The sequence below is a fragment of the Capsicum annuum genome, chromosome 10, assembly GCF_002878395.1.
Source record: "Capsicum annuum cultivar UCD-10X-F1 chromosome 10, UCD10Xv1.1, whole genome shotgun sequence".
Lineage (NCBI taxonomy): Eukaryota > Viridiplantae > Streptophyta > Magnoliopsida > Solanales > Solanaceae > Capsicum > Capsicum annuum.
In genome coordinates this window covers 209,882,613-209,894,995 of record NC_061120.1, presented here as the reverse complement: position 1 = coordinate 209,894,995, position 12,383 = coordinate 209,882,613, and the positions used below count along the sequence as shown (strand labels likewise).

General features: G+C 32.7%; 2 protein-coding genes and 1 non-coding gene across 3 annotated transcripts in view; all 3 read right to left on the bottom strand.

Annotated features, from left to right (window-relative positions):
- Positions 1-3,893, bottom strand: LOC107843685 (40S ribosomal protein S14-2). The gene is made up of 6 exons (XM_016688055.2): positions 3,740-3,893; positions 2,860-2,979; positions 2,710-2,755; positions 1,371-1,456; positions 431-560; positions 1-299 (listed from the first exon to the last, which is right to left on the bottom strand). Exons 1-6 carry the CDS (start codon positions 3,740-3,742, stop codon positions 232-234), a joined length of 453 nt encoding a protein of 150 aa, XP_016543541.1. The 5' UTR covers positions 3,743-3,893; the 3' UTR covers positions 1-231.
- Positions 2,025-2,171, bottom strand: LOC124888379. Its single transcript, XR_007046505.1, has one exon. It is a non-coding gene; the product is annotated as a small nucleolar RNA snoR135 (small nucleolar RNA).
- Positions 3,894-7,548: 3,655 nt separating the features above from the next.
- The window catches only part of LOC107843686 (protein ABHD11), a 9,177-nt gene continuing 4,342 nt past the window's right edge, over positions 7,549-12,383 (bottom strand). Inside the window, exons 2-5 of the mRNA XM_047397295.1 lie at positions 9,883-10,130; positions 8,697-8,809; positions 8,049-8,189; positions 7,549-7,968 (exon numbers count right to left, since the gene is read on the bottom strand). Of these exons, the coding sequence (XP_047253251.1) occupies positions 7,716-7,968; positions 8,049-8,189; positions 8,697-8,809; positions 9,883-10,130 (755 nt within the window). The 3' untranslated portion in view covers positions 7,549-7,715. The remainder of the gene's footprint in view (positions 7,969-8,048; positions 8,190-8,696; positions 8,810-9,882; positions 10,131-12,383) is intronic.

Sequence of the window (12,383 nt, the reverse complement as noted above, 5' to 3'; positions counted from 1 at the left end):
TAGCACCAAAAAAGTTCACTTCTCAACGAGAATAACCACAAAGATAACACTAATCCAACTCAACGAAATATTTTTCCATCTCACAAGACATCAAAAGCTCCAAATGATCATAAGTAGGAATGACTTGTACTCTAGCTACAAAATGTTCAAAACTAAGTTGTAAAACACAAAGAAAGTTGCATCCTTAACCAAAATATTCTGACATGCAGCGTGTATGTTGCTGAGAAGAATTCACAGCCTCCTTCCTCTTCTACCACCCTTTCTGCGAGTACTGTCGGTGGGAATAGGAGTGACATCCTCTGACAAAATAAATGAAATACTTTCAGCTGTATTCAGATTTATGATATGCTAAACTAAAGAATATAGTGAAATATCTATAGAACCCCGAAAGTAGACCAGAAAGATAAACTATTCAACAACTAAAGTTTACCTATGCGTCCAATTTTCATTCCAGATCGAGCAAGGGCTCTAAGAGCAGACTGGGCACCAGGACCAGGAGTCTTGGTTTTGTTCCCTCCTGTAGCCCGCAGCTTAATGTGAAGAGCATTAATTCCAAGCTCCTGTAAACTAACAAAAGTGAGTATAGACACAAGAAAAAACCCAATGATACTACAGCATATTGTCAACCACAGAATACTAAAAGGCAATAGAAATGACATTGAAACCTTCATGTGCAATCTGATGTGAAATGTTTTAACCAAACAATTAGACTTTCCCTCTTAATTCGAGATTCAATTAAGAGTTACTTTGGTTATCTAAAAGTCGGGTTGACGCTTAGACGCGGTCTACACAACAATATTAATGAGTATAGGTAAAATAATGTTCCAACAGTCGCGCACACAATTTTACAGAGGTTTACCAGCATCACCTATGACCTTGACAGCATATCTTACGAAAATCAAGCCCAAATACAACTTTCTAATCAGCAAAACATTAACTTTTTTTAACAGCAAGAGATGTTTAAAAAACTACAACAGAAGGGAACAGAATTCATAGCATCTTGGACTATATACGGAAAAGTCATTATTATATTTAGATTTTTACAATGACATCTATGATTTACTTAACCCAAAAATACTCGAAAGCTTTGACCAAATATGTCAAGCAGCAAACATGCATTTGATCATAAATGTGATTTGTTCTTAACACAACTGACAAAGCTTCAGCTCAAGCTTAAAGACACACATTTCATTACATATTTTGTAACAAGCACAATCTGTTGCAATCCTCTCACAAGTAAGATAACCACAGTTTTTTTTCCACCTTCTAGTGGCTTAAAATTAGGCATATATTTCATGGCGTATTGACATTTCAATAAAAACGGTGAAAGAAAATAGCTCCGAAAACAGACTGAACAATATATGTCTGACCTTGCATCTTTGAGAAACATCTTGTGCTGCAAGCATAGCAGCATAAGGAGAAGATTCATCTCTGTCAGCCTTCACCTTCATACCGCCTAAAAAGTAGAACTCTAAATGAAAAGAAAGACCAAGACGCTTCCAAATTGGTTTCCTAATTAAGGAAGTTAAATAATACTAAATACTGGGATAAGATGAGTAGTGCTTATCAATTGAATTTGGGAAGTTTGCAAAGCCATACAGACATATTTATTGGAGAATAGTCATGCTAGCACTTTTACTCCTATGCTTTTTGAGGAGTGCTTAGCCTTTCAGTACGTTAGAATAAAATAGGGGAAAGGGTCAAAATACTCATCTCCTACACATATACTCCTCTGTTCATTTTCATCCCAACATTGTTCCAAGGATATCACAGTTTCAGTCTTTTCAGCAATTTTTTATTTGCTTGTCGTTAAATCATCTCCAATGTTTATATATTGTTTTGATTTTTATTTTCTTTGTGGAATGACGGATTAACTAATTCGCTCTAAATACTTGCACAATTATTTACCATCGCAGGACATCTAGACATCAAATAATGAGAAGAATTTGTTTTTTGAAAAGCTGTGTACATTTGAGAATAGCAAATAGATGAGAACAGATATAAAAAGAAAAAATTGAAAATAAAGATGTGAGGCAGATGATTGTTGAAAATTTCCAGTGAACAGATGAAACACAACTGCCCATCTTCCCCAAAATTCAATTTTGCAGAGAACACTTTCGAGCAAAGGGCATTTATAATAGCACAATGCCGATACACACAATCTCTGCTTTTTTTTTCACCAAATCTAAAAACTATTTAAGAATTAGAGGAAAAAAGAAAAACAATTCATATAACATTATGAAGAAGGCTGTTTATAAATGAGTTGAATTTGATATGGGCTATTCAGTTTAGTAGGTTAGGTTAAAAGAGGAGTTTTTAACAGCTGGGGTATATTTGACCCAATAGTATAACTAAGGACAAACTTAGCTAATCCAGATGAAACTAGAGGTGTTTTTGACACTTTTCCCCATAAAATAAAAAGAACTAGTACTCTTTTGTTTTGTTATTATACGCCTGAGATGAGTTTAAATGGAGAAGCATGGTAGGTGAGAATTGGTACTGAGGCGCAGTTATCATTGCTGTAAATTGTCATCTTTGTTCTACAGGGAATTTAAAATAGAAAATGTAAATTCTGGGAACTATGGGGATGTTAGATTCTTTTTTGGCTGGTGAAAATTAAGCTTTTCACTAACTCAGTAATGGTGAAATCCAGAACAAAGATTCTACGCAGAAGCAAACGCAACCACTCCCACATTATAGAGTACATACCAGTAATGCGAACCATTGTTTCGCGTCCAGACAAATCAGTCACGTGCTACAATTAACATACAAGTACAAATTCAGAACCAAAAAAACAATAATAGAGCTTCTTCAATAAACAAAACAAGTACAGAGGGAAAAAAAAAATCAAGAACTCACAATGAAGGTGTCGTTGAAAGAGGCGAAAATGTGGGCAACGCCAAAGACCAATTCACCCTCCCTGGTAGCTGGTCCAAGGGTAACAGTCTCTTCCTTGGGCTCCCTGGTCTTTCTCCTCGACTATCAAGCCAATACAATCCATCAGCATAAACTTGACTAATCACTTACTTCAAAAAATAAAAATGATGAAACAAATATAAATCTATAACCACGACTAATAATCATTCATTCCACCAAACTTTAAACCATCAGTAAACAACGGCAGAGCTACATCGACCAAAGCTGGTCACTTTGACACAGTTAGTCAAAAAATTATATCACACTCCCGTTTGCCATATATTTTGAAGTTTAGCCTTGAAATTAAAAATGTGAGCTCTTGAAGTAGTGATTTTTGGATTTTGAAGTTGTATTTGGACATACATTTTACTCTGAAAAGATTTGAAGTTACGTGGATCGTAGTTCCAACCCGCACTCTACCTCCAAGGTAGAGGTAAGGTATGAGTACACTCTACCTTCCCCAAAACGCAACTGTTGGAATACATTAGGTATGTAGTTGTAAATTTCATGGATAAACAAATATTTGAAGATAAATTTTCAAAAAATACTCCCAAAATCTAAGGGCAAATGCTAGCTACACATACATATTAATAATTATACTAGGCACTGTCAGTGTTCGTATTACATTTAACTACTGCCAAAGCATTTAAACAAAAGGGATCTCAATCTATGCATACAAATTTAACCGAAGAATTACAACATTGCTAGTACATTTACACAATTACTCAAAAGTAAACCTATTTATCAGTAAACTAAACTACACCATTTTCATATTTAATTAACAGTTTAATTCCACATTTAATTCATGGAAAGGGAGGATTACCATGGCTTCGGTTGATTTGCTGATGAGCTGCTACTGAAGCTTGAAAAAAAAAATAGTTTTAAGGGGAGCTAACATGTGTGCCCCTTTGTTTATATAGCTAGGGTTTACTGAAAGTATGAGAATATCTTAGATGGGCCTCTTCGTTATTTTGGACTGTGAATGTCCCCGTCATGTTTTATTTTTGCACCTATAACCTATCGTACAAAATATTTAAGTTGTAGTCAACATTTACAAACATCGAATAATAATAACATAAAAGAGGAAATAGCATGAACGGTAAGCGCTTCTTATATTTAAACTAGAAGTGCAAGGTCTCGTGTCAGCACAAACCCAATAATAAAATATGTGAATTATAATTTTTAAGTTTTAGAATTTATGTTGGAGTAAGAAATTTGAGCAGTAGAATGTTTTCATTGGTACGATAAAATATACTTATAAAATATATTTCTGTAAATTTTTTATCAAACTTTTCTTTTGTAAATATTCCTTCTATTGAAACGTAGAAATCATTTGTTATAGTGTATAAATCTTCTTTTTGAATAGAATATATTAGTAATATTTGTATTAGTAATGCTTCTATTAGTAAAAGCTGGTATTATTTATGTTAACATTAATTCTTATACATTGTTTAATGTGCTGCATTAGAATTTACCTTTTCGATTTTGATATATTTAAATAAAAGTTTTTTTTTTTAAATAATTGCATATACATTTTAAGATTCATTCGAGATCTAGCACGGTTTCAATATATTAATTTTTATCTCGATTTATATGACACAAATAGAATTTAGATAATCAATCATACTTTTAATAGGTATTTAGATAATTTAATTTGTTAACTATTGTAATTTATAATATTTTTATGTAATTTTTAAATAATATATATTATTTTTCTTGTCCAAACTTTTGTGGCATTAATAGTCAATTATATTTTAAAAATAATTTAAGTTTTTAATTATTGTGATTTATAATACTTTTCTTCTATTTCAATTTCAGTGACACTAATATAATTTAAAGAGTCGACCAAATATTTTATATCTTTTAAATCTTTTAAGTTGTTAATTATTGTGATTTCTAGTATTTTTCATGTAATTTTTTTGAAATATATAACATATTAAATTGTTCTTAGATATTTTAACTTGTTAACTATTGTAATTATAATACTTTTTATATAATTTATTTTGAATAGTATATACTACTCTCCTTGTCCAGAGTTTTATGTTGACGATGGCCAATTATATTTTTTAAATAATTTAAATTTTTTATCATTATAATTTATAATATTTTTTCTATTTCAACTTATGTGGCACAATGCTTAAATGACTATAATAATTAATTAGGGGTGATATAGTAAAATGTAATTGTTATTATTTATTATTTTTATTATGTGTATGTGTTGATTGAAGAAGAATTTAGAAACATTTAGAAATATGTTGAATGTTACAAATGTTAATAATACATTTGTAACATTGGGTTCTTCTTGATTTCTCAACATTTATCTCTTATGTGTTTTTACTCTTTTGCCCTTTGAGTATATGTAGCAATTTTTATTTTTTTTTTAAATGTCATGAAAATTTTACTCTTTTGCCCTTTGAATACGTTACTCTTCTTGTCGAAATTTTTGTGGCATTAATAATCAATTATATTTTAAAAATAATTTAAGTTTTTAATTATTGTGATTTATAATATTTTTCTTCTATTCTATTTTCAGTGAAACTAATAGAACTTCAAGAGTCGACCAAATATTTTATATCTTTTAAATCTTTTAAGTTGTTAATTATTGTGATTTGTAGTATTTTTCATGTAATTTTTTTGAAATATATAACATATTAAATTATTTTTTTCTATTTCAACTTATGTGGCCCAATGCTTAAATAACCATAATAATTAATTAGGGGTGATATAGTAAAATTACTATTGAAGCAGACATGTCATAAATGTCTATTTTATTTTTTACTTAAATATTATTAATTTTTTAATGTATAAATAACTTATAATAATTAATTAGGAGCAGTATAATAATTAATTAAGAGTGATATGGTACAATTACGGTTGAAGCAGACATGTTATAAATATCTGTTTTATTTTTTAATTAAATATTATTAATTTTTTAATATATAAATAACTTATAATAATTAATTATGTATGATATAATAATCAGTTAGGGGTAATATAGTACAATTACGGTTGAAGCAGGCATGTCATAAATATTTATTTAATTTTTTAATTAAATATTATTAAGTTTTAATATATAAATAATTTATAATAATTAATTATATGTGGACTCCATCATATTCAATAGGAATAGCATCAATGGCAAAGTGATAATTTATTGGAATGGCATGAGTTGTAATTAATTCAAAATGGAAGGACTTTTCTTATAGTTGTTGATAAGGTCCAAACATTAAAACACAAAATACAATTTTCCTAAATAAACTAATCTTGCAAAGTATTTTATAGACCTTAGTATCCTAAAACTTTATTTTAATACCCATAAGCTAACATGTCAAAACCATCATTTCTAATATATAAAAAAAGAAATTTAAGATTGTGAGTTGAAATTACTGATGAAGCAAAAAGGAGAGAGCTTCCTAAAAAGGGGTTAGAAATTAAAATTTTCGAACAAAAACAATATTTGCTCCTCATTTGCTTTTTATTCTTTTTTTGTCCTCTTGATGGTGAGTTAATTATCTATCTCAATGAATAATTTTGTTTATTTTGTGTTGCCTGAAGGGTTGTCCAATGCCACTAGTATTAAAAGGGTATTTGAATTGACTTAGTTTTAAGTGTTTTTTACTTTAATTTTTGAAAGCGTAGACAAAAAAGATGGCCAAAAGCCAAATGTTAGTTGTTATCAACTTTTAGCTTTTCGCTTTTAACTTATAGTCACTTAAAAAAAAAAAAGAAAATGACATAAATGTCATTTTGCCCAAAATTATTTTCATCGAAATAGCTATTGATTTTGCAATTTCAAAAAGTAGCCCTTTCAGCTTTTTTATCGCTTCAAATAGCCATTGATTTTGTAATTCCAAAAAGTGACCTTTTCGACCTTCTTGTCACTTCTGCCTTCTTCTTCTTCTTCTTTTTGTTTTTGGTCTTTTCCTTATTTTATAATTTAATTTCTAATATCAATTATTTTAACACATAGCACTATAATTATTCTTACCGACACATTTTTCTTATTCTTTTTTTAACAGCATAAAGATACATCTTATAACCTATACAATATATTCGAGAATATATTCTACATATCTAATGTTAGAGTTAGGTAATACAAAAAAGCTATAGCTACTGAATGATAAATCGAGAGGTCGAAAGGAAAAAAAGACTGGTGAAGTTAAATGTATGATTGAAATTAGATTTCATTTAAATTGAAGTTTAAAAACAAATATAGAATCTAATCTGAAGTTATACTTGATAATTCAAACTTCAGACATATAAATATAAAGTTGAAAACTGCTAATTCTCGCTTCAAACCAAAACATCAGATGTTCTAGTTGCATAACCAATATGCTAGATTTCAAAGAAAACTAATCCAAGTCTTATTAATCCAAGGACAAAAAATCACACACTATTATTGTACAAATTAAAGTAACAAATACTAAGTTTCAACCTCTTAGAGGTCATTTTGTTTGCAAAAAACCAACACCCATTACAATAATGCCGAGATTAAATAATAACGAGGTTAAATTCATCTCTTCATTCAATTATTCATTTATTGTACGGTGGGTAAATTTTGGAAACCAAATTCTTGCAACTAGGGACTTTATCACTTCTCAATTATTGATAGCAGGAAACAATACCGAAGAATATGCAAAGCACGGAGTGCTCAGGTATGATAAAACGAAGTTCGTTCTCATGTTCTCTTTCACTTGGCATATAACAAATCCCTAAAAATGAATAGGAAAAAAAAAAAACAAGAAAGAAAGATTCTCAAAAATGTTTAAAATAGGATCCACGCAAACCAGAAAAACTAGCTAAGCAAGAGAAGCTAATTTGGGAGTAATAATTTCAAGAAGCCCCTTTGGATTTTCGACATGAACCCAATGACCAGAGTTGGGAAGGAGATGATACGACATGTTGCCTTCTGATTCACCAGTTCCGTTGGAGGCAATCCTTTCGAGTTTCTGGACAGTCTCCGGATCCCACCTATCACTTTTCTCAGCACGCACAATCGCTATCTCTGTCCCTTTAGGTGGGTGCTCCAGCAAAGGCCAATAATCCTTCTCCCTTAGAAGTCATATTTTTTCAGAAAATAGCCTTCAAGAGTACAATCATTAGAATTTCATGAAGAATGGATCTGGTTTTACCTGTAAGAATCAAACATCTCTACAGCAGCTTCGATATTAAAGGTCCACATCATGCTATCCCCTGATTTCTCAAGATTGCTGCCCAGCCATTCTGATAATGCCTTGGAAAACCCGAGTTTCAACATGTGATCTACCAGCCATCTGAGGTGCAAGATTCACGTAAGACGTATGAGAAAACATGGTTAATAAACCTAACAAGAGACAGGTCGGCAAGATTAAATGCGTCAGAAGAGGTGCAAGTAGAGTGTGCTAAGTAGCACTTAGTATTTTCAACTTCCTAGAAGTTGAGACTTAACCATGATACAATTGCAAGCTCATCGAGTTAGTTATTATTAACGACAGTACAGAAAGCATAAATGTTTGCACGTGTCAGACTAATGCAATAGCCTCTATAATATGTGATTTTTAACACCCATTCCCCAAGTCTTGCTGATTCTAGGTCCAATTGAATGTTACAAACCAAATGTTAACAATTAGCTTCAACACGATTTTTCAAGTGGATGAAAAATTATTGAAACAAGTTGGTTAGATGATATAGTATGAATCTGGACATCAAAATGACACACATCTAAAGCATAGCTTAAAACACAACTAAAATATGCATATATCATATTAAAGAAAGGTGATCAAACGGAAAACAGACTTCACCTTCGAGATGGGATTGATGAAGGAAGGCTCTGCAGCGTTTGCATAACTTTCTCTACTTCTCTATTGCTATTGTCAGGGTTCACCTTTCCAGGAACAGAATCCAATACCCAGAGCTGTTCTGCATCAGGAGAGTGAACTACAAATTAGCATAAGAGTTCAGCAAAGAAAATGATGCAAATGAAATAATCAGGGGCAGTTAAAAGCAGTCGAAAGTCGGATTTTTTTCCTGGAACCTGTTCATTCAGTGGAAGTACCCACACTGCTACTTTTGCACAACATTTCCTGGTTTACTGGAAATGTTTGTGGAAAGTGGCTGCACAACCAAATTTGGAAGTGTATTTTGGCTGCCAAGCTAAGCTCGGACAGTGTATGCATGTTTGCTGTGTTTAAGTTGATTTCGTAAGTTTGTAGAATAATCCAGAATACAAGCATTTCCAAGTAAAAAGCTACCTTTTAAGCAACATTTAACAACATCGATCTAGCTTGCATCGAAAGTAAATCACTTATTTTTTGTGCAAGAGAATGACAATAAGTGGTCTAAAGGCAACACCATAAAACCAATAAACCATAGTAACAATAAACCATAAGGTATTTCTACAAAGAAAACCTACAGAAGAAACTTCCGCAGGTTCTCAATTTAGCCCCTCTATGAAAAATATATACACAGCCAAGTAGCACGTGGCAACCATCTGGTTGTAACTTTTTCATGGTTAGAATAGTTCTCTATAAATGAATTCTAGATCAAAGAAGCAAATCAAAGATGGAACAATGTAAATATAGAGAGGAAGACAGCTAAAGTATATGTCGCTTATTTCTACTTGTTTCTTCTTTCAATGTCTCCAAGAACAAGGTTATTTCCTTACATGGTAGTGTCAGGAATAAGCTAAAACTTTCATTTAAGCATTCTGTAAACTGATTGCACTAAATGAGGAAGGGCACTGCTTAAATAGGCAATGGGATAACTTACATATTGCCAAGAAAATATCAACAACAATAGCACATCAAAAAAGAAGCAAAATCAGATACTAGGACAGAAGAATAATGTGCAAAATTGGAACTACCATTTCACCAAATAAACATGTAACACACGAATCCCATAACTGCTAATCCGATCAGCTATCCAAGAGGTTCAAAAGCAGGATCTAAGAAATATAATTTTTAATCAACTGCAAGAAAGATCAAGCACCTGCTTAGGCAAGAGAGACGATTGGCCATAAACACCACGAGAGCAGCTCTCAGCATATTGCAAGGCGACCTTGCCACCCATGGAATGTCCTATAACAACATCAGGCCAATCCCAACCCTGTGAATTCACCAAATTAGCTACATCTTTTGCAGCATTTTCCATATCATGTGGCGGGACGAAGCCTACAATTTCAGCTGACTTCCCATGATTCCGCAAATCCACAAGAACCATCCTCCAATTTACGCCATCTAAAACGAACACACAGAGAAAAGCATATGAGCTGTAAAACTTTAACCTTGCTGAGAAGCGGATATAGAATTTGAAATTTATAGCCTTCAAGTTAATATACAATAATAAATGGATTCATAAGTACTTACAGTGAAGGATAAAAAACACACCTAAAAACTCTCGATTTTTCAAACTTCATACCTGAACTATCAGGCATATGAGTTTCTTACCTAAAATATCACCAACTATTTTCGAGTTTCATACCTGAACTATTAGGTGTGTGAGTTTCCTACCTGAACTATCACCAACTGTTTTTGAGTTTCGTACCTAAACTACCAGGCATGATTTTCCTAACTCAACTATCACCAACTATTTTCGAGTTTTATACCTGAAGTATCACCAACTATTTATCAAAACACACCTCACCTATCAATTGTTTCATTTTCCTACCTGAACAATAGTGATAATTAGGTAGAAAAAAGGAATAACAAATAATTAAAGTGCTTTGATAAATAGTGGTAATAGATTAATAGTTCAAGTAGAAAACTTAGAACACCTCATAGTTCACGTATGGAACTCCAGAAACTGGGTTGATACTTATAAACATTTAACGGAGATGTTAGAGAAAATGATCAAAAACACACTCAAGTATTCCAACTTTTTGGACCCGTTTGGCCATGAGAATTTTTTCACTTTTTTGGAAAAAAAATTCACTTTATGCCAAATAAAGCTCCGAATTGAAGTTTGGCCATGAGAATTTCAAATACAACTTGGAATTGTATTTGAAAAAGTGAAAAACAAGAAAGAGATGTTTTCACTTTTTTCCATCTTCCTTCTCTCATAAAAATTAAAAAATAATTCCAATTATATTTACGGACAAACACAACTCCAACTCGAACTCTAACTTCAAAAATTTCAGTTTTCACGGCCAAACGCACACTTTGAGTTTCATACCTGAAATATATTTCTAATTTTGTCTCTCCTAGTATGCTCACACATCTATCGCAACATACTTGTTTCCATACACGAGATAATTGAGTTGCTGAGATGTGTTTGAATAAAATAGTTGATGATAGTTCAACTATGAAACTGAAAAAAACAAAATACTTTAGGTATATTTTCGACCACTTCGGGATACGAGCAAAAGCTACTGATCCTATGAACCCGTAGGCGGTAGCTAACACACTGGATCCACCAATTTATTAATATAGGAACTAATATAGCACAATACCAGTACCATAATGACAACAACAACAACTTACCCAGTATATTCCCACCAAGTGGGGTCTGGGAAGGGTAAGTGTACGCAGTCCATACCACTACCTCATAGGTGAGATTTAGAGTTGTTCCCAATAGACCCCGGCTCAAGATAAAACAATCTAAGCAAGAATTGTAAAATGACAAGATACAATAGAAATTACGATACCCAATAATATCATAGACAAGATTCGCCAAGTAATACAATAAACGATACAGCATCCTTAAATAATACTAACCTTCTACCCTAATTCGCCTCCTCCACAATTTCCTATCTAGGATCATGTCCTCGATAAGCTGAAACTGCTCCATGTCATGTCTAATCACCTCCCTCCAATATTTCTTCAGTCTACTTCTACCTCGCTTGAATCCATCCCTAGCAACCCCTCACACCTCCGCACTGGGGCATTCGAGTCCCTCCTCATCACATGTCCAAATCATCTCAACTTCGTTTTCCTCATCTTGGCTTCCAGTGAAGCCACTCCCATCTTATCTCAAATAATCTTATTTCTAATCCTATCTTTCCTAGTACACCCACACATCTACCGAAGTATTCTCATCTCCGCCACCTTCATCTTTTGGATGTGGGCCTTCTTGACAGGCCAACACTCTGCACCATACAACAAAGCCGGTCTAACCACCACTCTGTAGAACTTGCCATTAAATTTAGGAGGTACCTTTCTGTCACGCAATATTTCGGAGGCAAACCTCCGTTTCATCCACCCTACCCTGATCTGATCATTGACATCTTCGTTAATTTCTCCATTCTCCTGAATCATAGACCCTAGATACTTGAAACTATCTCTCTTATGGATGGAATGAGTAACAAGCTTAACAACCACATCGGACTTATGAGACACCTCGCTCTACTCAACCTAAATCCTTTAGACTCAAGGGTTTGCCTCCAAACCTCCAATTTGACATTAACTCCACCACGAGACTCATCAATCAAGACTACATCATCCGCAAAAAGCAAACAGTAAGGCACCTCACCTTGAATTTGCCGCATCAAAACA

What these genes read in the sequence shown, in the direction of transcription:
- LOC107843685 (XM_016688055.2), bottom strand. An exon ending in CTTTCAACGACACCTTCATT is followed by an intron (nt 2,756 to 2,859) that starts GTGAGTTCTTGA and finishes TGTTAATTGTAG; the next exon opens with CACGTGACTGATTTGTCTGG. An exon ending in ATGTTTCTCAAAGATGCAAG is followed by an intron (nt 561 to 1,370) that starts GTCAGACATATA and finishes GTTAGTTTACAG; the next exon opens with GAGCTTGGAATTAATGCTCT.